Source organism: Nicotiana sylvestris, chromosome 1 (assembly GCF_000393655.2).
Source record: "Nicotiana sylvestris chromosome 1, ASM39365v2, whole genome shotgun sequence".
Lineage (NCBI taxonomy): Eukaryota > Viridiplantae > Streptophyta > Magnoliopsida > Solanales > Solanaceae > Nicotiana > Nicotiana sylvestris.
Genome location: NC_091057.1, coordinates 126,354,351 through 126,381,607, shown reverse-complemented (window position 1 = coordinate 126,381,607; position 27,257 = coordinate 126,354,351). Strand labels below are relative to the sequence as shown.

The following is a 27,257-nucleotide window of genomic DNA, read 5'->3' as shown; positions in this document are numbered from 1 at the left end:
ACGAACGTGAAGAGTGAACTAAGCTAAGTAGGATTTTCTTCTTTGCGATGTGAAAGCTAGGCCATGAACGCAGAGGAATGGGGGCATTACCCTTCGCGAACGTGGCCAGCCTCTCGCGAACGTGTAGGCATGGGACTGGGGGAGGGAAAACTGATCAATACTATTCACGAACACGACACAAGGCTCGTGAATGCATAGGCTGGTGGGTATAAGCCTTCGCGAACGCGAAGGGTATCTCATGAATGCATAGGCTATTTGAGCCGCTGCTTCGCGATCGCAGCAGGCACTTCGCAGACGCGAAGAAGGCCTGACGCCTAGTGATTAAAATAGACCAATTACGGGATTTTCCCAATCTTTCAAAATTTCAAAACTAGAAAACCCTAGAGGCGATATTCCCAAGAGTTTTTCTTCCTTAATTTGTTGGTAAGTAATTCTAACCTACTTTCTTCAATTACCCATTATAGTTCATAAGGTTTATGATCACGCCCAACTATGCCTTATAAAATGACTAAGCGGTCGTTACAAATATAATCTGGTTTACAAGTCCGGAATCGAATCTCACAAAGAACTAAGGCTTAACTAGAGTTGTTCAATATTGCTAAGAAGACAAGATCGAACAATTCCTATGTTATAAATATTAAGATTCTTGTATCTAATTAACTAATAAATTAAACTAGTAAATTAACAACTAAAGATTCTAAGGATTAGAGACAAAGTTAAGGAGGACTAGAGTTATGATTTCCCCTATTATCGGAATCTTTCCCGCTATGTTTTCTATAAATTCACCTAAGTATTCTCTACCGATCATGAGCACTCTGACTGTCATAACTCTCTCCCGAGTAATTACCACAATTTACTAGACATATTATCCCAAATTATGCTAGCTGGCATTAAGTATGGCTCACTCGGATCGCACCCAAGGTTTCGTTATCCCTAATCCCACATTTAAACCATCATTATTGATCCCTCATATACGTTAGGAATGATGCTGTTAAACAACTACCTAAATATACACTCTCTCCCGAGTAATACACACTAAATAGGCACAGTCAATTGAGGGCTCTTCAACCAAGCACAATAATAATATAGTTGAACAAATAGAGAAAATAGTATGGCAAATCTATATTAACGTAACAAGAAAATCATCCTTCAATTGGTTCCATAAAAATCCTAGATAACAAATTAGCTATTCATAATAGTATGCATAACTACAATACTAGAATTCATAACCAATAATAAAAAAATAGGAAGAAGGAAGTGAAAAACTCATAGAAGAATTCACCGCCTTGCTCCTAGTGTGTTCTTGCCTCCTTAGGTCGAATCCTCGGTCTCCTTAGCCTCATTAGGTCTAATTTATGTCAAAAGTCCTCAAAATACTGTTTTTCCATGTATATATACCAAGTAGGGTTAGGCCCAAACAATTACAGCTTCTCCTACGCGAAAAAGGGCACATTTTCCGAAGAGGACGTGCGCGACCGCGCTCAGACCGGGCATATCCACTTTGATTCTGCCTGACGAGCGCGGCCTGAGAACAGCCACGCACTTGATCGTAGTTTTCATCATGTTCTGTTGGGAATTTGGAAAAATATAAAACATGAAAGTTGTATCCCTTTGGGTTAGATTTCCAACCATATATTGTGGAGCGCAAATGTAGTTTGGAGCGAAAAGGTATATGTATTTTACTAGACAGTGCGCAATATGCCTACTTGATTCTTCCTTCGCTCTTAATTATCATTCGTTGATCCCCGAAGACGATCCTGGCTTAATTCCCTAGGATTTTACTCATACCTCAAAGCTTCATATCACTTGAATTCATTCCATAACATTTACAATGCTCGGAATCCCTCCTACAAGGCATAAAACACACAATTAGTGCAAAACACTTGCGATTAAAGCTCAAACTCAATTAAAGTGCAGTAAATTAGAGTGTAATAAGCGACTAAAATACGTAATTATAGCCTATCATCAATACCCCACACTTAAACCATTGCTCGTCCTCGAGCAATCAAACTACACTTTATATAGACACGACCTTTTTTAAAACAAATCTCCTAACTCATCACATCAAGAATATTTAAAAAAGACTAAGCACAAAAGCGTAACAACTTAACGTCAAGATTTGACTCACAAGTACCAAACATTATTCATAACTCACTCACTTACACTAATATAGAGGTCATTGATATTACCTTTCCTTCATGAATCAAGTGGTCTCACACAACAAAAGAGAGAAGTTCCACACAATAAAATTTAAGAATACTTAGGAACTCAAGATCGAAAGAATTCACTCACTCTCAGAAATAACATCCATATGCCACAAAAGATGCACCATAGGCCTGCCTTTAGTGTACTACTCTACTAATCGAGCTCATTTAGTCTAGGATCAAGTAGGACTTTACTTGGTTGTAATGTAGGCTACGGATCGGGTAGGATACATTTGTATATTAGAGTGACTACACCTCCCTAAGCACTTTAATACATATACTTTAACATTCAAGCCCTTACTTATGTCAAACCAAAACTCCACCTTCACCTTAATGTATATTACCCCATACTTCTTTAAGAACAATTATATCAAATGCCAACATCATCAAGGAATACTCTTCACAACAATACAACTCTTTTTTTCAAATCAAGTGGCTCTTACTTTTTCAAAACAATGCACCTTTCTCCTTATTTCATTAGTTCCACTCAAAAGCCAAACCAACTACCCCACATTTTAACTTTACAAAGTTCATAACTATCCAAGTGCTCATGAGAGGTTAAAAGGTTCAAATAGATGGTTAATTCAAACAATTGAGTAAAGCTTGTAATGTGGTTGCCAAAGAAACAGGATTATAGGCTCAAAGGGGTTAACTATGATACACATCAATTAGACGGGTAAAATATACATATCTGGCTCAACAAAGAAATGCCTATATCACTTCCAAGACTGAACAAAACTACTATTTCTCTTTGCAAACACACGGGGCAAGTTCTAGACATCAAATGCAATGCATAGAATAACACAAAACCTTACACACACATGGCACATAACTCACTCAAGATTGGGCTCATCAAGACACTCTAGTCAAAGCAGTTAAGCAAAGTTAAGATCATACAATTTAAGGTACTTCTACAAGAGTTAAAAACTGAGCCTAAGCGTCACAGCCAAAGTACTCACTATTCTCAAGGTACAACAAAGTCAAGAGATATCGCTGCAATACAATTCATCTCACACTAGCTCCTACTCCTAAAAAAATAAAACTAACTATACCCGGTTCAAGTAACACCTTTTGAAAAGAACCGCGACACAAAGAAAAACCAAGGGGAATTACTATACTACCTAAAAAGAAAATCTTTTTGTCATTTTTTTCTTTAGACTTAAATCCCTCAAGAAAATTGTCTAATAGATCCATCGTCGGGAAAAGTCCAATCTTTTAAAAAAACAAAAAATAAATATTATTCAATTAAACTAACACAGTTAAAGTAGCATAGAACGTCAACCAGACAATCTCCTCATCCTACACTTAAAATTGTGCATTGTCCCCAATGCACACTATAACTAATAAGAGGGTAAAAGAAACTCTTTGGTAGGCCAAAGGCCGAAGCACTAGTAGCTCATGGGGTACTCAGACTTCTCCCAGGCTTGGTCCTTCATGCGGGTACCTCACACTTAGTTCCAATCATCTGGTTTGATGTTACATCCATCCAATAGCTTTGCTTTCCATGCTCATGGAAAATCAAAAATTGACACTACAAACATAATACGATTAAAGAAAATAAAATAAAAGAAAGCAATAAAGCTGGGTTGCCTCCCAATAAGCGCTTGATTTAACGTCGCGGCATGACACAAATCACTTTTTGCCTCCACCTCGAGCTTATGAATTGAACCCCCAATTTGGCATCAAGTTTTCGTCTATGCTCCAGGGGTGGAGGAACAAATTGGCCCAAGCAACCATTGTACTACTCTACACTTCTTGGCTTTTAGATGAGGTATGTAGTCCTGTCTTTCTGGCAAGAAAAAATTCATTATGTAGGCACCTTGTTCCTCATTCCTTGACTTCTCAATCGGCTCGGATGACTTTATTTCCATATCGTCATCCAAGCATAATGTAGAAAAATGTTTGGAGTGAGAACCAATGCGCTCACACACATGAACTTTAGGACTTTCGCATCCTCAACATCAATGATACTAGAGTCAACAAAATTTATATCGCCAATGTATTTGGCTGACTCTAGTCTCACTTCTATAACATCGACATCCTCAAATTGTAGTTGGCTAGGTTGTTGATGTTCTACTATGACCTCCTCAATTAGTACCTTATATTCATGCTCTTCTTGCCTCCTATCCCCAAAATTGGCTTATTGCGCATTAAAAGCTTCAACCACTTGACTTACTTGAGCTTCCAATTTGCGAATAGTTGCCTCTTGCCTTTCTATCTGAAATTGTTTCTCATTATTTTATTCCAGAAGGCACTTTAACATATCCTTAATCTCTTTCAGGTCCGCATTCTCAGGTTCTTTGTTTCTATTAACTTCACATAAAAAGGTAGAACAATCATAGTAAGGGGATGGGGGAAGATAAGAAATATAACCACAACCGTGAAAGTGAACATTTTTACCACCACATACATCACACACATTCCACAAATAAGATTGAGTTGGTGCACATAACTCGCTCTCGGGATTATTTTGATAATTTTGATACGGGTGGTTTCCTTCACAATATGTATGAGGATCAATAGTAGAATTATCTACACCTAAATTTTCATAATTCCAAGATGTCATGTTTCTCAAATCAACAGTTATAATAAAATAAAAATAAAAATATAAAAAATAAAACAAAATAAAAGTTCAAACTCGAAACCTAGCAATATATACAACTACACCGTTAGTTCTCTGACAACGGTGCCAAAATTTGATCACGCTCAATTATGCCTTATAAAAAGGACTAAACGGTCGTTGCAAATATAATCCGGTTTACAAATCCGGAGTCGAATCCCACAGAAAACTAAGGCTTAGCTACAGTTGTTCAATATTTCTAAGAAGACAAGCTCGAACAATTCCTATGTTATAAATATTAAGATTCTTGTATCTAATTAACTAATAAATTAAATTATAAATTAACAACTAAAGATACTAAGGGTTAGTGACAAGATTAAGGAGGTCTAGAGTTATGATTTTCCCTATTGTCGGAATCCTTCCCGCTATGTTTTCTACAAATTCGCCTAACTATTCTCTACCGATCATGAGCGCTCTGACTGTCGTAACTCTCTCCCGAGTAATTACCACAATTTACTAGGCATATTCTCCCAAATTATGCTAGTTGGCATTAAGTACGGCTCACTCGGATCGCACCCAAGGTTTCGTTATCCCTAATCCCACCTTTAAACCCTCCGTATCAATCCCTCATATACGTTAGGAGTGATGTTGTTCAACAACTACCTAAATATTCACTCTCTTCCGAGTAATACACACTAAATAGGCACAGTCAATTGAGAGCTCTTCAACCAAGCACAATAATAATATAGTTGAACAAATAGAGAAAATACAATGGCAAATCTATATTATTGTAACAAGAAAATCATCCTTCAATAGGTTCCATCAAATCCCTAGATAATAAATTAGCTATTCATAATAGTATGCGTAACTACAATACAAGAATTCATAAATAACAAAAAATAGGAAGAAGGAAATGAAAAACTCATAGAAGAATTCTCCGCCTTGCTCCTAGTGTGTTCTTGCCTCCTTAGGTCGAATCCTCGGTCTCCTTAGCCTCATTAGTTCTAAATTATGTCAAAAGTATGTCAAAAGTCTTCAAAATATCATTTTTTCATGTATATATACCAAGTAGGGTTGGGCCCAAACAATTACACCTTCTCGTATATGAAAAAGGACACATTTTCCGGACAGGACGTGCGCGGCCGCACTTGGACCGCGCTAAGATCGCGCATATCCACTTTGATTCTGCCTGACCAGCGCGACTGCGCACTTGACGCGTAGTTTTCAACCTGTTTTGTTGGGAATTTGGAAAAACGTAAAACATAAACATTGTAAACCTTTGATTTAACTTTCAAACTATATATTGTGGAGTCCAAATGGAGTTCTGAACAAAAAGTTATGTATATTTTACTAGACAGTGCGCAATATGCCTACTCGATTCTTCGTTCGCTCTTAATTATCATCAGTTGATCCCCGAACACGATCCCAGCTTAATTCCTTAGGCTTTTATTCAAAATTCAAATCTCCAAATCACTTTAATTCATGCCATAACATCTACATAGCTCGGAATCCCTCCTACAAGGCATAAAAAATACAATTAGTGCAAAACACTAGCGATTAAATCTCAAACTCAATTAAAGTGCAGTAAATTAGAGTGTAATAAGCGACTAAAATATGTAATTATAGCCTATCATCAGTTTTCACTTAAAATCTAGGATTTTCATGGTAGAAATTGAGGGTTTGGGCAGAATTAAAATTTTTTGTAAAATTAGAATTTAGACCTCAAATTGATGTCGGATTTCGAAACAAATTACATAACCGGGCTCGGGGTGAATGGGTAATCGGGTTTTGGTCTAAATTTTGGGTTTTGACCAAGCGGGCCCGAGGTTGATTTTTGACTTTTGGGGGGAAAGTTTGAAAATTCTAAATTTATGCATTGTAATTGATTTCTTTAGCAATATTTGATATTATTGAGTCAATTGTCACTTGATACGAATGGTTTGGAGGCGGATTCTAAAGAAAATGCCTGGGAGAGATCTAAATTGACTGTGGAGTGAGGTAAGTGTTGAGTCTAACCTTGACTTGAGGGAATTAGGAACCCTTGAGCTATGTGTTTTGTGAATTTCATGTGTTGCAGCGTATATGCAAAGTGAGGAGTGCTTATACACCGCCGAATTGCCTGTTTTCCCTGATGTTTTTCAGTTTTCCTTTAATTGTCTCCTTCCATATATTAAATGTTATATGCTCTACTTCCATGCTTATTTGCTACATGTTAATCAATATTTTATTTTCTTCTGTTAATAATGTTAGATCCTTTCGTATTTTCATGATTCACTGCTACTTGCTTTGGCTGACTTACTTGCACCTTCTAATTGTCATTTACTGAACTTGACTTGCTGTATAATATTACCTATATGATTTCCTATGTTGTACAAGATTTTCTTTTGGGTTTAGCTTGGTATTTATTGATCGCAAAGATTCTTGTGATTTGAATTATTGATTTGACTGTGCACATTGAGTATTTGATACTGATATGGTGGGATCGAGTTGCACGCCGCAACAGGTGAAATAATGGTGAATTGATATGGTGGAATAAAGGTAAATTTGTACTGATACGGTGGGATCGGGTTTCACGCCGCAACAAGTAGAATAAGAGTGGATTGATACGGTAAAATAAGGATGAATTATGATACTAATGTTGATATATGGTGGGATCGGGTTGCGCACCGTAATATATATATATATTATTTATTTATTATTGTTGATGTTGTTACTTGAAATAAGGGAAGATTCTATATTGTACAGTGGGTTCGGGTTGCATGCCGCAACAACCTATGTATTTCTATTTCCTTGACCTGTATTGGTTTTTAGTATTCTTACTTAGAACTCTAAGTATTGGTAATTCTGATCACCATTGGCTTATTTCTTGAGGCTGTAGCTATTATTTTCAGTTGACAGTTTTATTTCATTTCGTATTTTCTTTTATATCTTTATTATATACTGCATATAGGTTGTAGTGTAGGTAACCTGCCTTAGCCCCGTCACTATTTTGTCGAGGTTAGGCTCGGCACTTACAGAGTGCATGGGGTCGGTTGTACTCATACTACACTCTGCACTTCTTGTGCATATTTTGGAGTCGGCCCCATCGACGGTTATTAGCGAGCTCGGATTGGACAGCTTGCGGAGACTTGCAGTACAGCTGCTCAGCGCTCGCAGCTCCTGGAGTCCCATTCCCTTTTTATTTAAATGTGTACCTTCTTTTCAGACAACTTTATGTTATTTCAGACCCTTGTTTGTACTATTTTAGTAGCTCGTGCACTTGTGACACCGGATCTAGGGTTGTATTAGACGTTTGGCTTTATTTAGCTTCCATATTTTTACTTTGGATTATTGTAGTTATTTCAGTTCTTTCTCATTAATTAATTTTAAACTATTAAAAATGGATAAATATTCTAATGTTGGCTTACCTAGCAAGTGAAATATTAGGCGTCATCACGGTCCCGACAGTGAGAATTCCGGGTCGTGACATCTCCACTTATAGTTGGGCCTCTTCACAGGAACTTGGGCCACTATCGTTGAATACCATTTGGATGAAATTTTAGACTTTATTAGGTTTTTCCAAAAGATCATTCAAATCTTTCAATTTCATCAAAGGCATCCCAATTACTTGAAGGTCCTTGGTTTTACACCTGGTGAACGGTCTTGAAGGCATATGCATAATGTGATCACTTCTTAATTTACATTGTATTTTATCGCAATTGTATTTTTACAGGTACAATGAATATATGTTTCAGTTATGTATTTCTTATCTTTTTTTCGGTCCAAATCCACAAAAATTAGTTGAAACTCCATTTATTTTAGCCAAATAAAAAGAAGATTTAGCCAAGGTAATGAAGTTCAAACGGTGTATTTTCTGCCAAAAAAATACTATATATTTTTATTTGTATATTCATGTAATAACTATTTACTTAAACTATGCAATTTTCTTTTTCAAGTCAAATTCGCAAATATTTGGTCTGAATTATATTATTTTTAGCTAAACTATTTACTTGGCCAATATATGGAGCTCCAACAACATATTTCTTTTGAGATGCAATGATAATATGTTCTAACTTTGTATTCCTTCTTTTCCTTACTAAATATGTAAAAGTAACTTGATTAAAATATTCTTTAGTAAAAAAAACTTATAGCTAAAATGACGTTGTTTCAAAAAAAAAATTGTACATATTTTGGCACGAAAAAAATAATTTAAATAGTTGATTGACTTAAAATAATATATATATATATATATATATATATATATATATATATATATATATATCGTGTCACACTTTCACGGATTGTCAGCGCTAGGGTAGTCAAGCTATAAATTTGCCAAGTTCAAAAGGTATTAAAAAAACACTTAAAGTTTAAGTGAGAGCTAAACAAAAGTGACCAAGATAACACCCCTCCCAAATTTTCTCCTTGGGTTTGGACAACCAATAATGCGTACAGACTGACCACACCTCATTAAGAGCAAGATGCCTCAGTCAACAAGAATGGACCCCTCGCTGTGGATGATCACATAAAAAGAATAGAGTGAGCATAAAAATCCTACTGATTGAATAATCAGGTATACATTAATTATGCATGTGTGAGCTTACTCATAATCGGTCCCAACATCTGAATAAATCGACGTAAAATTTATCAATTTAAGATAAATGTAGAATACAGTAAGCATGGATAGTGAAAGTTTATATAAACCAATCCTTTTATTAGTAGCTTGGAATTAAGGTTTTGTTATTTGATGCTTAGATGGAATTCCTTTCTCAAGCCGACACATATATTGTTATTTTGACTTGGTCACTTGCAACCAAACTAGCTGGCGGCTACAAAGACACCAAAGTTTTACGCTCCCTCCGTGAACACCAAAGTTATTGGACACAAAATTTAAGAAAGAATTAATAAATTTGAAATTTATAGTCTAAACTAAGTTATAGACCTTCGTGTGAGAATAAATTACTATTCATTAAGGATACAATATAAAATTTAAAGTTAAATTGAATATAAATATCAAAATATGTTCCGAAATAGACTAATAAAAAGAAAAATAGTGCAACATATATAAAGTAGGACGGTACAAATATTATATAGGGAGCATTAAATAAAGAATTTTGTATTGGGATGGACTATTTCACCTAAATAGAACAAAGTCATGATTCGATCAAGTAGTTCAGTACAGGTTCTATGGGGTCCAACAACATTACAACATTAGTACATAGATAGAGGGAACTGTTTTTAGACGATAGCATGGTGTATATATCTTATTGTTTAGAACGAGTTGGCATAGAGAAGACCTGACTCAAGTCTTCTCCAGAGATAGATATTATCCTCTTGAGGTTAAGAGACTAGAGTCCTCAACCACTTGTGGTTTGAGCCTCTTCCCATTTCTTTTCAAAAAACCATATTCTTTCTTTCTCTGACCCCTTAGAGAAGAAGAAGAAGAAGAAGAAAGCTTAATTAGCTTGCATGGTGTTGGTTCCTTAATTTGAACAATGGTCCAAACAAGATCAAGAATCCAACTGATCACTTGGCTGGTTATTTCTATGCAGGTTTTGGTGCTGCAAGCTTTGACCAATCCTGGTGACTGTAAGTCTTATTTAATCCATTTCTTTAGTTCATTTTTTAGTATTTAAGCTTTTCACTTAAGGGTTTAACTTATGTATATACTGGTCATTTCCGCAAACTCTTGTCGCCTGGACCACACGCATAGCGGTAGTGGCGAAGTCAGAAAATTCAATAAGGGTGTTCAAATTTTGAACAGCTTTTGTCAGTGTGCTACGCAAGGGTGTTCAAAATCTATTTTTTATCAATAACAAGTAATATTTTATCTTATACATAGTATAATTTTTCGGCGAAGAGTGATCAGTTGACTACCCTTGGGCCAACCTAACTTCGCCCCTGCATAGCGGAAGCTTAGTCCACTCGGCTGCCCTAATTATAAAAATTTGCATACATAGTTTTTCGCATGAAAGTTTTATTTTGAAAACAGATCTATAAAATCAATATTTCAATGGAGACGAAAAATTAAACAATTTAAGTATCGTAAAATATATGTTGGTGCAGATGGTGTTCTTGAGTCACTTAAGGAAGAGTGGGAGAATGTACCTCCAAGTTGGAGGGGTACAGATCCTTGTGGGGATCCATGGGAAGGCATCGAGTGCAACAATTCACGTGTTGTTACTATGTAAGTTTCTCTTTTGTTGATTAATAAGTAAAAGTTGTTTAATGAGAATCATATATTAACACTCTTTAAAATATTCTAAAATTTAGGAACAAATTTGAAATTAAGAAATGAAAACACAAGTGCACTAACACTTACATATTTAGCATTTTAGCTCGAGACAATGTCACATGCTAATTTAATGGGCACCCCACCTCATATATTGTGGCAGCTATTCTAATAATTCTTTTTCGCATTAATTATTTTCCCCCAACCGGAGTCAGTTTACACTCGTTTGAGATTGTAAAAAATCTGTTTGTTAGTTTAGAAATTTGTCTGTTTTTTTTTTCTTTTTAATTTACTAGGATAAATAACAGAATTATTTTTAAAAAATCAGCAAATTTGAGACAATTATACAACTGGCACTATATTTGCTATTACGTTTTGGTCTGTTCTTGTTTAGGTAAAAATATTATTCCCTCCGTCCTATTTTAACCGCCACTTTAGCTCTTTTCACATATACTGAAAAACTAATAAATATAAAGTATGATTTACTACATTACCCCGATTAAATATTTTTTGATAATTGTGGGATTACACTGGGTTGTTGTTGTTGTTGTTGTTGTGAGTAGTATTAAAAAGAACTTACAACATCTTTAATATTAAAGGTATAGTTGGAAACAATTACTCCCACCGTTGGAAACAATTACTCCCACCGATCCGCAATAAGTGACCATTTTATCTTTGGCACACCCATTAAGGACGTACAAACTCCTAAAGAAAATATTCACTAAATTAACCTTAATTAATTGTTACCTTGATACATTGAAATATGTAAATAAGGACAAATTAAGGAAAAATAAAATTAATTTCTTCTTGATTATGTAAATAAACACTTATTTTGGACCAAAATAAAAAGGTAAAATGGTCGCTTATTGTAGACTAGAGGGAGTAACAAATTTGAATTTCTAGAGTAACAATTAATCCGGGACAAATATTTTGTAAAAATTAGTGGGGTTGGCCACTTTTTGCACTGATTATTAGAGTTTAGTCATATTTAAATTATAATGACAAAATAATCATTGTCCTACCAAATTGACATTTTTGCCCCTAACTAAAACAAAAAACAACTCCAGCAATGGATAATGGAGTTAAAAAATTTTACAAGTGGAACTCCGAGACAATGTATTGGAGTTTAAACCCCATCAATGATTCATGGGGTTTAACCTTTATAAATTTAAGAATCCGGTAACCATTCATGAGTTTCAAAAATTAACTACAGGTGAAACTCCAATAACGTATGCTCTACTTTTGGGCCTTTGAAAGAAAAACTCCAGCACACATTGTTGGAGTTCAAACTGATTTCAGATGAAAAAACCTTAACCATACATGTTGAAGAAGCTCAGCCATGGAAGAGCAAAGGTGAAGCAGAGGAAGAAGAAGAGAGAAAATGAGATGCTACTTTGAAATATCGGATATGTTCTGATATGTAGTGTACTGTATCTATTAATATACAAAACAACTAACTACTCTTCACTAAATAATCTAACAGTTGTTGACAACTGTATTTCTAACTAATTAACTAACTCCTAACAGTTTTCCCATCTCCCACAGTACATTAACCTCTCAACACTCCCCCTCAAGCTAAGAAATAGAAGAGATTCTTCATTCCCAGCTTGCTAACCAGATAGTCATGTTGTGGCTTGCATAAGCTCTTGGTAAGCAGATCATTAGGATGTTCCTTGGTGCCAATATGTTGAGTTTAAATCTGTCCATCTTGAATCTTCACTCTTACAAAGTGGCAATCAATATCAAAGTGCTTTGTCATCTCATGGAATATTGGATGAGCTGCAATCTGTATAGCAGCTTTGCTATCATAGAACATCTTATGAGTTTTGCCTCAACAAAACTTCTAGAGAATGTACTCTGCTTCTAGACTTCCAAGAGATTAATGCTTCACTAAACTTAACTATATAACCAGTGATTGATCTCCTTGTCTCAACACATGACCCCCAAATCGAATCATAGTAGGCGACCAGATGATCACTTCCTTTTACCGGCATGAACAGTCCCAATCATGTTGTTCCCTTGATATATCTGACCACTCTCATAGCTGCTTTCATATGAGACTGTTTGGGGACATGCATATATTGACTAAGTACTTGAACAACAAAGGCAATATCCGGCCTTGTCATTGCTAAGTATAGTAGTCTGTCAACCAATCTTTGATAGTTGCCAGCATCCTTAAGTTGTCTGTCAGTAGAAGCTTCACCATTACTCATGAAACTGTCAAATTTCACAGAAGTAAGTTTATGATTAAACTCAAGGAGTGTAGCAATAGATTTTCCACCAGCTAAGCCCATCTCAGAGATCAATTCAAGAGCATATTTTTTTGGTTCATTAGAATCCCTTCTTTAGATCCGGAGAACTCAATTCCCAATTTTTTTTAAAAATTTTCCCAAGTCCTTCATCTTGAATCTTGCTTGCAGGTCTGTCCTTACTTGCTGAACAAGATCTAAATTATTTCCGGTGACTAAGAGGTCATCTACGTATACTAGCACTACCATCATATCACTCCCCACTCTTTGTGTAAAAGAGAGTAGTCGTAGTAAAATTGCACAAATCTCATGTCCTTTAGTGCAAAGGTCAATTTTAGGTTCTACTGCCTAGGGGTCTGCTTAAGTCTATACAAGGACTTATGAAGCCTACACACCTTCTGATGATGTAACTCCCCTTGGCTGGCAAAGCTATCTGGGATTTGCGTATACACTTCTTCAAGAAGATCTCCCTGAATAAATGCATTATGCACATTCATTTGGAAGATATACCGATCATATGCTGCAGTCAAAGCCACTACAGACCTCACAATTACCATTTTAGCCACAAGTGAAAAGGTCTCTTTGTAATCCAAGCATTCAAGCTGACTGTATCTTTTAGCAACCAGTCGAGCTTTAGATCTTTCAACCTCTACTTTTGGCTTATATTTTTCTTTCAATACACACTAGCAGCTAATAAGGACTTTGCCTTGAGGCAGGTCTGCAATGGACTAGGTATGGTTCTCTTCAAGGGCTGCAATTTCAGTCTGCATAGCTTCTATCCATTTAGGATCAGAACTGGCTTCCGCATAGGTTATGGGCTCAAACACAATCGAGTAAGCAACAAGGCAGGCCTGATAAGCAGGAGATAGCTTACCATAACAAACATACTGGGAGATAGAGTAATTGCATGTTGCTTTTTTGGAAGGAACAATGTAATCCTTCCGCCATATAGGAGGAATAGAAGTCCTAGAAGACTTTCTGAGTGGTGGAGAAGTATCAGCTATACTTGAGGATCTGGACTGTGCAGGAGAATCTGCAACATGCTTACTAGTGTCAAGAGAAGAAGACCCAATTGCAGATTGCCTAAGTTCAGAACTAGATATCATAGAAGAGCACTTAACTTCTAAAAAATCCAAAATGGAAAATAGAGGAGAGGAAATAGATGTGATATGCTTGAAAGGAAAAATGTCTTCCTTAAAGACAGTGTTCCTGCTGACAACGAACATTTTAGAGTGAACATCATACAAAATATAGATTTTCTACATATAGGAATAACCCAAATGAACAGCTGGAACAACCCTGAGACTGAATTTGTCTAATTTTCTAACAGTGGTGGCATAGAACAAGCTACCAAACACTCATAAATATTGTAAAGAAGGAACCTTGGCATAGAACGACCCTAAATCTGTACCCGATCGTGATGGTGCCTATCGTGAGACAAGGCCAGCCGACGCAACACCCAATTCATTTTAAACAATTATGATAACACAATTTAAGTCATTAACATGCTAATAATCCCAAAATAAAAGTGAACTAGTACAATTACGGAAACCAACACAGCCCGACATCGGGGTGTCATCAGTCATAAGTATCTAACATAAGTTTAAGAGTATGAAAGAGTTTATACAATCTATTATAGAACTAGAACAAGGGAAGTAAAATAGGAGGGAGAAACACTGGGCTGCAAACGCCGAGCAACTACCTAGTGGACTACGAATAGCCTGCTGGGAGTAATCAACCCTCACTGGCGGAACCCGAAGCTCCTGAATCTGCACATAGGGTGAAGAGAGTAAAGTGAGTACTCCAACTCAGTGAGTAATAAAAGTAAAAGCAGCTGAGAGATAAGAAATCATGTAAAGCACAACAACATGCTATAAAGAGGCAGTATGAAATCAATACAATGCAACAAAATAGTGAAAACTTGTAAAAATACCTCTGTTCGGTAAATACCTTTTTAAAACATCTTTTAACAGTTAAACAGGTGAATGAAAAGCAGCGAGAAAAGATAAACACATAAAATCCGCCCCTCGGGCACAATACCAACAGAAATCAGCCCCTCGGGCAATAACATGGAACAACCTCAGCCCCTCGGTCTATATCACATATCTCACTGGGTACCCCCGCTCACTAGGGGTGTACAGAGTCTAGGAGGGGCTCCTTATGGCCCAAGCGCAATATCAAGTCATCCCGTGGCATAATCAATAGGTTATCGGCCTCATATCAAGTCACCTCGTGGCATAACAACTCAGGCCCTCAGCCTTATAATTATAAATCAGTACAACACTGCTGCGGCGCACAACCCAGTCCCATAATAACCTCACAACACAGACCCTCGGCCCTACTCAGTCAGAAATCTCTAAAAGTTACTCGGACATAGTAAAAATATAATGCCTAGCCCAAATTATCATTTAAGATGTCAAAACAGAGTAAACATGACTGAGTTATGAAAACAATAAAATAGCATGATTGAGTACAAGTATAAAGTCAAAACAGTAAAAATCCCTTAAGGGTCCAAAATAGTTGGCACGAGGCCCAAATATGACATTCAGCCCAAAACATGATGATAACAAATAGTTTTCAATCAAATATGTAGTAAAACAGTCATTCGGGACGGACTAAGTCACAATCCCCAACAGTGCACGACCCCACGCTCGTTATCTAGCATGTGTGTCACCTCAAAATAGCTTAACGATGTGAAATCTAGGGTTTCATACCCTCAGGACAACGTTTACAATCATTACTCACCTCTATCCGGTCCAAATTCTAGCCCGCGATGCCTTTGCCTCTCGAATCGGCCTCCAGATGCTCCAAATCTAACCAAAATCAGTGCAAAACCATCAAAATATGCTAAGGGAACAAAGCCCACTCGAAAGAAATTAAATTACAACACAAATCCCAAAATTGGCCAAATCCGACCTCCGAGCCTACGTCTCCGATAAAATTTACATCAACAGACTCCTTATCATTCCCCGAGTTCATTCATATCAAAAGCACCAAAATCCAACCACAAACGACCCTCCAAATCCCAAATTCTAGGTCTCCAATTACAAGTCCTAGTTCTTCAATATTTAGGCTTAAATTCTACAAATTTCATGATTAATTAGGTAGAAATCACATTAGGATTGAGTATTAAGTCCATAAATCTTACCTCCAAATGTTCCCCCTTGATTCCCTCTTCAATCCTCTTCAAAAAGCTTCAAAATCGCCCAAAAATGGAGGAACTTAGGCTAAAAATTGCGGAAATGGGTCTTCTAAACATTCTGCCAGCACTTAAAAATCTTTCATCGCGAATGCGGTCAATGCCTCGCGTTCGCGAAGCACAAATTTGAGTTGACCAAATTTTCCTTCTTCGCGAATGCGGCTCCCCTCTCGAGAACGCGAAGGCTCAGCTTCACAGCCCATCGCAATCGCGACTTCCCTTTCGCGAATGCGTAGCTCAATGATCCCAGCCCTTCGTGAACGCGGGACCTCCTTCGCGAACGCAAATACCAATCTTCCAACCTCACATCCTAAGCACTCGCGAACGCGAGGGCAAAAGGTCTACAACACACACAGTAGATTTTTGCAATTTTTCTCAACTTGAAATAATCCGTTTAACCACCAGAAACTCACCCGAGGCCCTCGAGACCTGAACTAAACATGCCAACATATTCCATAACATCATTCAAAATTGTTCCAACCTTCGGGACACTCAAAACAACATCAAAACACCAAATTTGCATCGGATTCAAGCTTAAAAATTCTAAAAACTTCCAAATTCCCCTTTCGATCAAAAAGTCTATCAAACCACGTACGAATGACCTGAAATTTTGCACACACATCCCAAATGACACAACAGACCTACTGCAGCTCCCGGAATTCCATTCCGACCCCGATATTAAAATCTCACCGATCACCCGGAAAACGCCAAAATTCTTTTCGCTAATTCACGCCTAAATCTATTCCGGACCTCCAAAACACATTCTGATCACGCTCCTAAGTCCCAAATCACCTCCCGAAGCTATCCGAACCATCGAAACTCATGTCCGAGCCCTTTACCATATAAGTCAACATCCGGTTGACTATTTCCAACTTAAGCTTACTCAAAAGAGACTAAGTGTCTCAAACCTTACCAAAACCTCTCCGAACCCAAGCCAACCAACCTGATAACACATAATACAGCTGAACAAGGCAATAATAAGCAGAAATGGGGGAAACAGAGCGGTAACTCATGAAACGACCAGCCGGGTCGTTACAAAAATTCACCCCTGAACTTTAATGGAATAAATGCTTGAAACATTAAGGCTCTACATACACACTACCCTTCTCATACCTCGCTTGTGGGATTATGGTGAGTTTTTTGTTATTGCTGTTATAATATTCAAAATTCAGCACCAATTACTGGAGTTATTCCGTAGTTCAGTTGGTGGTATTGTTGTCCAAAATATTTCCGTGCATGAAACGAGTGCCTAAAGTTTAAGCTTTTTAAATAACCGGCTAAACTCTAATAGAAGGGGTTAAAAGTGGCTAATTACCAATTTCTTCCAATTTTTTGAACTTAAATGACTATTAATTTGGGACGGATGGAGTATTTTATTTTATTATTTTATCTGATGAAACTAGGCCAAAATCAAAAAAAATATTTTATTATATGACGCATATCTAACTTAAAGTTTACTTCTCTTTGCAATTTGAGGCTTTCCAACATATTAAAGTGTATTGTATTTAAGTTTGAGGTACTAATCATTCTGAAATTTCAGAAAATTATCAAGCATGAATCTGAAAGGGCAGCTGTCTGGAGACATCGAGGCCTTGTCTGAATTGCAGATACTGTATGTCTTCTACTCATAATTGAGAGTCCTCGCCGCATTAATCATATTAGTTGATTAAAATTTAAGAATCATCTGAACCTTTACTTGGTACTAACTAAATAAGGGGTAAAAATCAACTTTTTATGGATCAATTTAGTTATAATTCCTAGTTTCGTTTCCCTGAGCTACAAGTACTCTAATAATTTAGTGAGAGAAATTTGAAATGTTATCTCAATTTGTTTGACACTCTTTGCTTATTGATAGTTAACTTAACCAAAATTTGAGGTTAAATTAGACTAATCTAAATACTCAGAAATTACAAAAAGAGAGTATTAGGACGGGATACGAAGTTTAAGAAAGAAGGAAAAGATTTTTGGAACTTGTAGTTTGAAACTAGCCATATATATTATGTGCGGTTATGAATGATCTCACTAAGAGTAAAATAAGAAGTTTGAAGTTAAATTATTTCAAAATATAAAAAGGTATCAATTTTTTTGGAACGGAATAAAAAGGAAAGTTCATCACATAAATTGGGACAGAGGAAGTATCGTATATACATTGCTATTTTTCCCCAATGTACTGTGCTTGTGCTTGTGCTTGTGCTCATGCATGCATGCATAGAAATTTCCTTGCCTGTTGAAAGCTTTTAGATTCTGTTCTAATTATGTGCTTCCTCTTATAGGGATCTATCATACAACAAAGGCTTGACAGGTTCACTCCCACAATCAATTGGAAGTTTGAAGAGCTTATCAATTCTGTAAGGGAATTACATGATAATACAAGAAATGTTAATTCACCAGCTGATTTCTGTATTTCATATTTTCAGAGAGTAATTGATCTTAGCTGCATCGCAGGATCCTTGTTGGTTGTGGATTTAATGGACTGATACCGGACACAGTTGGATCCCTTAGTCAGCTGGTTTTTCTGTAAGGATATCAAATTTGTTCGATTTATAAAGTTTACCAACTATATGGAATGTATCCTGTGTCAGTCTTATTTATATGACTTGCTTGAATTGGAAAAAAAAAGAAGGAATGATGGTGAATTAACATTCATAATCCTCTACTCCGATTATATAGATGGATCTAAAAACTATGTCAGAATTGATTACATGGTTTGGATTGTTTTGTTCCCACAAATTGATCATTTGAGTGATCTTCATGGCATTAACTTGCTTATTACAAATGTCTATAAGCTCAATGCTTAATGAATTCAGATTATTGAGATTATGCAGAATATGCTGACATTTTAGTACAAGGAAGAATCTATAATATCACATCCGCTGCCTAAATTGAGTTTTGGATGCTTACAGTTTAGTAATCTCCTCTACTTTGTCATTTCCGAAGGTATCAAGGGCGAGTGCATGTACTTTTGCTACTGACCATAGCTCTGTTACCCTGGTTGTACATGATGAAGTGAATTATCCATCAGCCTTTTCAGATATTTATATGTCAGCAGAAAATATAAAATTCTTCTAGTACTTTTTATTTTGTATGATATTGGCTTGAGATGAGTTTAAATGGAGTAACATGGGTGGTGAGCATTCATATAGCGGACACCAGCTTGTCTGGGACAGTGGCGGTAATTGTTGCTGTTGTTGTAATTCCTCTATCCCTTTGCATAGTCAATCTATGCAGTCTTAGACATGTGGTACTCTAAGCATAGTAACATGTTCTCTAAATCTTTTCCTGTTGCTTCTTCTTGGCTACATCTCTAAAACACTAATCTGAAACATGCAGATCTTTAAATGTTAACAACTTTATTGGACCAATACCAGCTTCTATTGGCAATTTATCAAAGTTATATTGGCTGGACTTAGCTGATAATAGGCTCAGTGGACCTCTTCCAGTTTCCCATGGAAGCACACCTGGTCTGGACATGCTTGTTCATACAAAGCATTTGTGAGTAATACTGTCTGTTTCTTAAGTAATAACTTTGTCTCTCATTTTCATCTGACATACCACTTACCTCGCAGTCACCTGGGGGGAAATCTGCTCTCAGGTGAGATTCCAGCTCAGCTATTCAGCTCAAATATGACTCTCAAACATTTGTAAGTTCCACTAAACTGGAAGTGTATATATTTTGAAAGTTATTTGATCGATCAACAATAGTGTAGCCACACATGTGTTGACTGATGAAGTTATGTTTGAATCCTCTCGTTGACCTATTTTGTTTCTTCTTAGAGGAAAGGCAACTGGATAGAGAGTATGTAGTTATGTCTTTGGTATCTGGTGAGATAGCATAGATCTCCCTGGTGCTTGAGACAGATTTCTCCCTCCCTGAAATTAGAAAAGATATAACAATTTGTCAGAGTTCCACATTGGTCAAATATACGGGCTATTGTATAGTCCTGGACAATCCCCACCTCTTGAGCTAGCTTTGAAGTTGAGTTAGGGCCCAACATCCATTTTCCTTTCATAGCATCAGAATCAGACTCATCTTTATTGTTGTGTTACCCAGTGTTGGGCTCCTATGTTATGGTATACATGCTCAAAGTGTCCGGCATGGTCATGCCGGAGGAGGGGGGGTATTAGAGTCCCACATTGGTCATGGAAAATGTTGTATCAATTCTAAATTCATAGTGGAGAAATCTTTCAGTAGTAGGTGTGATCAAATAACTTATCATTCATCATTACTGAAGGCAAGCAAAATCTTAATCTTATGTAAACACAACCTATCATGTATTGTCTAAAATGTGATAATGTTTAAATACTTGCATATTTCTTGTCTTCGAGTGCTCGCACCAATCAAGCCTATAAGATAAACTTAGCTTTGATCTCCTCAATCTTTCAACATATTGAATTTGCTCTTGGTTTCATTTTTAATTCCTCTGTTATTGAACACTCTTTGTCATTTTTCTATAACTTTCTTGTCCCGCAATCACTTACTATCTACCTTCCTCATTTATGTACTATCCAAGCTTTCTTTTCGTTGTTGTCAAAATAATTGGGAGCATGTGTTAGCTTTGTTTCTATCCTATTAATTTTTTTTTCCTTTTCCTTTCTCAAGCTTTAAAGTCTTTCTGTCTTTAAACATTTCTCAATCTACAATGTTCAACCACACATATAACAAACCAAATAGGTGCTTGGTAATCCCAAGACTAGGATTAGAAATGTGAGTGTGCAACCATGCACACATGCACAAAAGAAAGGGATAGTGTTCTACCCTAGCTAATGGCAAGGGCAGGGACCATAGCTTAATTCCTCCTTATGGTTTTGGAATCCATTTTTCAAAAAGCTTTGTGAATACTTCGACAGCTATCTTAAACTTGACATATTCCCCTCCCCCTAATTTCATAAATATTGGCTTGTCTTCCATCTACATTGTTGTCCCACCCCTATGCTACAGTGCTAGCTCTGACACTTTAAGCAAACTACTTCCATTTGGCTAATGGTTTCTTCTATTTGTGTCTTGTAATTTCATAGGCTGCTCGAGCGAAACCAGCTTACCGGAAAAATACCCCCTACATTAGGACTTGTGAAAACTCTGGAGGTGGTGTAAGTATTTCCAGAATCCATCTTAAAGATGTGCCATCTTTCTTTCTTTTCATTACTTCGGAAAATTTATTAATTGGATATCCATGTATGCTGTAGTCGTCTTGACAGGAATTCATTAGATGGATCGATTCCATCAACCCTCAATAATCTCACGCGTACGAGTGAACTGTGAGTAGACAAAAGACATGCTAATATAACCTTGGTATGGTCTCTTTTTTTATGAGTGTATCAGACCCACTATAAATTTTCCATATCACTTGCAGCTTCTTATCAAACAATGAATTCACTGGCCCCTTGCCCGATCTTGCTGGCATGAGTGCCCTCAACTACTTGTAAGTTCCTTGACTTACAATGCCTTGGGAGTGCTGACATTTTGATTGAAACTCTACTCTGTTAAGAAAATACATCAATCTTCATGTTGTCATGTTACACATTATGTCTTTAGATTACTTTAGTTTTCATTAGTGTCCTATGGTCATGTTTTGCAGAGATATGAGCAATAATACATTTAGCTCAGCTGATTTTCCACTGTGGTTTTCAACCTTGCAGTCATTGACGACTCTGTACACTTCTCTCCCTCTCTCTCCCTCTCTCTCTCTCTCTCTATATATATATATATATATATATATATATATATATATATCCATGCATGTGTGTATCTGCACGTGGCCCCGCAGAACTCAGATCCATCTGAGCGTCTGTTTATCCTAATGGAGTGAGTTCATAAAATTTGTTATGCACCTCATAAGTTAAACTGCTCACAGGGTAATGGAAAACACTCAACTTCAAGGAGAAATTCCGGCAACTCTCTTCAATCTTTTTCAGTTGCAGACAGTGTGAGTGTCCTTTTACCTTTAGACCATGGTGCATGTCTTGCAACTATTCCCTTTTCCCGCTATGTGATAGTAATGTAACAAAGTTTTTAATGAGCATGAAGTGATCTAGTATATGATTCTGTATTTTGCATTTCAATTTTATGACCATGAGGTGGTTCCTTATGACAGCATCTTGAGGGGAAACAAAATCAATGGAACCTTGGATATTGCGTCCAACTATGGAAGCCAGTTAAAATTGATTGATTTGCAGAACAATTACATCGATTCATTTACAGAAAGACCTGGATATCGTTTTCAAATCATGTAAGCTGTCCTCAAGCCACTTTTTCTTCACTTTAGCAATGAGAAGAGAAACACTGGATAATTCCTGTTAAGACAATTGATTCTTCTGAATCCCATTTTATAATTTTAACAATCTCGGTTTTCGACTTGTTCACTTGGCAGACTTATGCATAATCCAGTTTGTCAAGAAGGAGGATCAGAAAACTATTGTGGCAACCCCCAAGAGAACTTTGGATATTCAACCCCACAAGATAATTGCTTCAGAACTCAATGCAGTTCTGATCAAATTCCTAGCCCTACCTGTAAATGTGCCTATCCGTACACAGGCGACCTGCTTTTCAGAGCTCCTTCCTTTTCTGACTTGAGAAACACGAGCATTTATGTGTCACTTCAACAGTCTATGATATCGTCTTTTCGCCGACATCAGGTGCTAGTAGATTCATTTTCCTTGAGTAATCCGAAAAAGAATTCAGATGACTACCTTGTGTTACGCCTGCAAGTTTTTCCATTTGGCCAAGATCATTTCAACCGTACAGGGATTACCACAATCGGATTTGAACTTAGCAATCAGACTTTCAAACCCCCACCAAATTTTGGACCATTCTTTTTCATTGGTGAAAGCTACAACTACTTTGAAGGTGAAAGAACATTTCACTGATATATAAATATTTCTTATGCATAAGTTTCATCTATTTGTGGTATTATTTCTGATGAAAAGCTAATAACAAAGAGAAGTTGTTGTGCTCAAGTTTCTGTGTATGCTGTTAGAGAAGGGACACATTCAGTGAACATTCTTTTTGATAAGGGGTGTTGGTGAGACTTGAACTCGGAAGCATTACCTGCTTTGGTACCATGTTAGAGCGTGTGAGCACATCATCTAAAAGATCAAACTATTAGGGGAGGATGCATCTATTTGCTTATGTTTGGTCTGGTGCAAAGGGAAGACAATATTTGTCTTTTCTTTCCACTATGTTTCTATCATTGCAATGGTGAACAGGGACGGAGCCACAGAGCCGGCTACGGGTTCGGCCTAACCCAATAGCTTTGGTTCAAACCTTGTATTTATCTTTTGAAAATTCATTAATTATGTACAAATATTAATTTAGAACCCATTAACTTAAAACGATTATAATCCCGAACTCATAAGCTTGAAATCCTAGCTCCGCCTCTGATGGCGAAGGCAATAAATTGATCTAACATTAGGAGCTTTTCCTGATAATCACTCTTTAACATGTTGCAAATACTTTGCTCCACTGTATTCTAGCGAAGTTTATGAATTAACAAATTTTAAAGGATACTTTAATGCTGGTGTTATAACTAAACTAGTAGTAATTATTAGCTTGTTGGATATCATGCTTGTTGCACTGAATGCAGTTAATGAATGATAATTAAATTTATTTTATATATCTGTTGCTAGAGATTTGACTGTACAGGTATTGTGCTTTACAGTTGGATCAAGAGGATCTCACAAGTCAATTGCTAAAGAAATTATCATTGGAGCAGCTGCTGGTGGTGTTATCCTTTTAATTTTATCACTTATTATAGGAGTTTATGCTTGCCAAAAAAAAAGAGCTACAGAAACTGCTAGAAAGAGTGATCCTTTTGGTGAGTTGTCTGACTGTTCTTCAGTTTGCTTCTATTTGTTATTATTTTTGCTGCTGATTACCATCCCTTTTTTAATCTATCCAGCTACATGGGATTCAAATAAAAACAATAGTGCTGTTCCACAGTTAAAAGGTGTAAAATCTTTCTCATATGAGGAGCTGAAAAAATACACCAAGAATTTTTCGGAAATCAATTACATCGGATCTGGTGGATATGGAAAGGTTGTTTTCTATTGACTTTTGATAATACAATGTTATATCCTGATGACTGATTAAGAAACTGTTGTTTTAATTTAGTTGTGGAGACTATTTTCCAACACTCGCATAATTGCCCCTTGCTGTTGAATAATCATTTTGTGCAATAATGTTCAGTCCATAGGACACGTGAAGACTAATATTTCTGTAGTATATTGGCATTTAAAACTGCATTATGCCTCGTGCTATCAGTATTGCCTACTTGGAAGTTGGAACCTATGAAATGTTTGGATCCATAATAACTTTATGTTATTACACTACTTTAGGGTAAGGGGAAAAGAGATGGGGAACGATAGAACTTTTGTCCGTTGCGTCTACAGTCCTGGTCTGTCTTACCTTTTACTTTTTATGTTGAGGATTCCACTGGATTATTACAGCTGATGTCTGGTTGAGTATTTAAATTTGAGAACTATAGCATTTTCATCGAGAATGAGTTCAATTTGATGTGTAACATTACCAGCTGACACTGCATTAGTTAAAGGAACTCATATAGAGAGCAAGAAGCATAGTGAATAATTAGCTAGAGCAGATTCTATCCATACTATCTGCACTATCTTTGGACATTAGCAGTCCCAGTCCATAACTTACTCTCCCCCTACAACCAGCAAAAGTTATGACTCAAAAAATATTTCCAAAACAATGCTAGTTGATCACTTAAAACTTTTTGCAAACATACAGGTATACAGAGGCACACTTCCAGATGGACAACTTGTTGCAATTAAAAGAGCAGAGCAAGGATCAAAGCAGGGTGCCCATGAGTTTAAAACTGAGATTGAGATTCTCTCTAGGTTTCATCACAAAAATGTTGTCAGCCTTTTAGGCTTTTGTTTCAAGCAACGTGAACAGATGCTGATCTATGAATATATACCAAATGGCTCCTTGAAAGAAAGTCTTTCAGGTATGTGAACTCCTATTGACTGTTGTTTTGAAAATCAGCTGTAGGTTCAACTACACCGAGGGGGGTTACATGACCCATGACTAATGTCAATTTTTGCAGGGAAGTCTGGGACTAAGTTAGATTGGAAGAGGAGACTTCGGATAGCTCTTGGAGCAGCCAGAGGCTTGCAATATCTTCATGATCATGTTGACCCTCCTATCATCCACCGAGATATCAAATCAAATAACATCTTGCTGGATGAGCGCTTGAATGCGAAAGTTGCTGATTTTGGTCTCTCCAAGTCAATGATTGAGCCAGAAAAGGGTTACGTCAGCACTCAGGTTAAAGGAACAATGGTAAGTGCAGACTTTACTAAATGCTACAGCTGATACGTGAGTTTGATGTTATCATATGTTAGTATTTCTCATTTTCCAAGATCACTGTTTCCTATATTTCTTAGTCTCTTGAAATTCTTGTCCATCAATAGATATAGACTGGTGATCGTCTTAGTTCGATTCCTAAAAGTTAAAGCTGGACGCGTGTCCAGAACAAGCACGCAGAAAACGGATGTGCGGTTGCATTTTCTGCTTGATAACGTGACAATACTCATAATTCTTTGTATGCAATTTCTTTGCGAGCTTTACATAAGAGTATAAAAATTTGGAAGCTTAAAACCTGAACTCTTGATTTCAACATTGTTGAAGAATTTGTATCTGAACATTTTCAATGAGCTGCTGTGTACATTTATCTGCTTAGGGCTACATGGATCCAGAGTATTACACATCACAACAGTTGACTGAGAAGAGTGATGTCTATAGCTTCGGAGTTGTGTTACTAGAGCTTATAACAGCGAGGAGTCCTATCGTGAAAGGAAAATACATTGTGAAGGAATTGAAGCAAGCAATAGATAAGTCTAAAGACATGTACAACATTGATGGTTTCGTTGATCCCAATATCCCCTCAAGCATGACACCTATAAGCTTCAGGAAGTTTGTGGATCTAGCTTTAAGGTGCGTCGAAGAAGCAGGAGTTCATAGGCCAACAATGTGTGAGGTCGTGAAAGAGATTGAGAATATCATGGAAATAGATGGAATGAACACGAATGCTGAATCAGGATCAACTTCTGCTAGCTGTGAAGGAACCAGCATAGCCTGTGACCATCCTTACAGCGAAGAAAGCCTAGTTCGCTACAGCGGGGGCACCAATTCGTAATAAGTATACAAACTTTTCTCCTGGAGCCAGCGGCTTTTACCAAATGTGCTTTGGCATTGCACTACCTGTACATGCTAGAGAAATGGAAAGTGATAATGTACATTGAAAATCGCGTCCTTGTGTACATTCTCTGTGGGTGATTTCGCGTAGAGTATTAAGAGCAGTGAACAGCCTTATACTAGAACTGATCCAAAAGTTCAAGTATGATTGTGAATTCATATCAATCTAGTATCTCCTCTCCGACTTTATATGCTTAAATGTTTGGAAATATTCATTTCCTTGCATGCCTTTGGGCCTCCTTTGTGCTGAAAATGTAAATATAGCACGGGCTAACCAGTTTTCAGACCGGTAGTTAAAAAATAGCCAACATTTGCAAAGTCATTGAAAATTAGCCATTATTTTGCTGCAACACAGAAAGTTCCAGCATAATATACTGGAGATTGGAGCACATGTGTATGAATTTCCAGCATAATATGTTGGAACTCCAGCACATGGAAAGTTCCAGCATAATATACTGAAGATTGAAGCACCTGTGTATGAACTTCCAGCATATTATGCTGGAACCGAGTATATTATGTTGGAAGTTCACATATAAAAATTCGAACTCCAATATATTATGCTGGAATATTTTTCTAATTTTGAATAGTGTTTTTGTTCAGATTTATCTTTACATGAAAAGT

At 36.8% G+C, this 27,257-nt stretch overlaps 1 protein-coding gene across 1 annotated transcript; it reads left to right on the top strand.

Annotated features, from left to right (window-relative positions):
* Positions 1–10,009: 10,009 nt before the first annotated feature.
* LOC104248540 (leucine-rich repeat receptor protein kinase HPCA1-like) lies at positions 10,010–26,958 on the top strand. Its single transcript, XM_009804809.2, has 19 exons — positions 10,010–10,332; positions 10,810–10,930; positions 17,964–18,035; positions 18,697–18,771; positions 18,869–18,940; positions 19,754–19,915; positions 19,990–20,064; positions 21,440–21,511; positions 21,608–21,679; positions 21,775–21,843; positions 22,000–22,074; positions 22,276–22,347; positions 22,516–22,650; positions 22,792–23,267; positions 24,079–24,234; positions 24,319–24,455; positions 25,167–25,386; positions 25,486–25,721; positions 26,122–26,958. The coding sequence occupies exons 1-19, from the start codon at positions 10,239–10,241 to the stop codon at positions 26,575–26,577; spliced, it is 2,847 nt and encodes a 948-aa protein (XP_009803111.1). The 5' UTR covers positions 10,010–10,238; the 3' UTR covers positions 26,578–26,958.
* Positions 26,959–27,257: the final 299 nt, after the last annotated feature.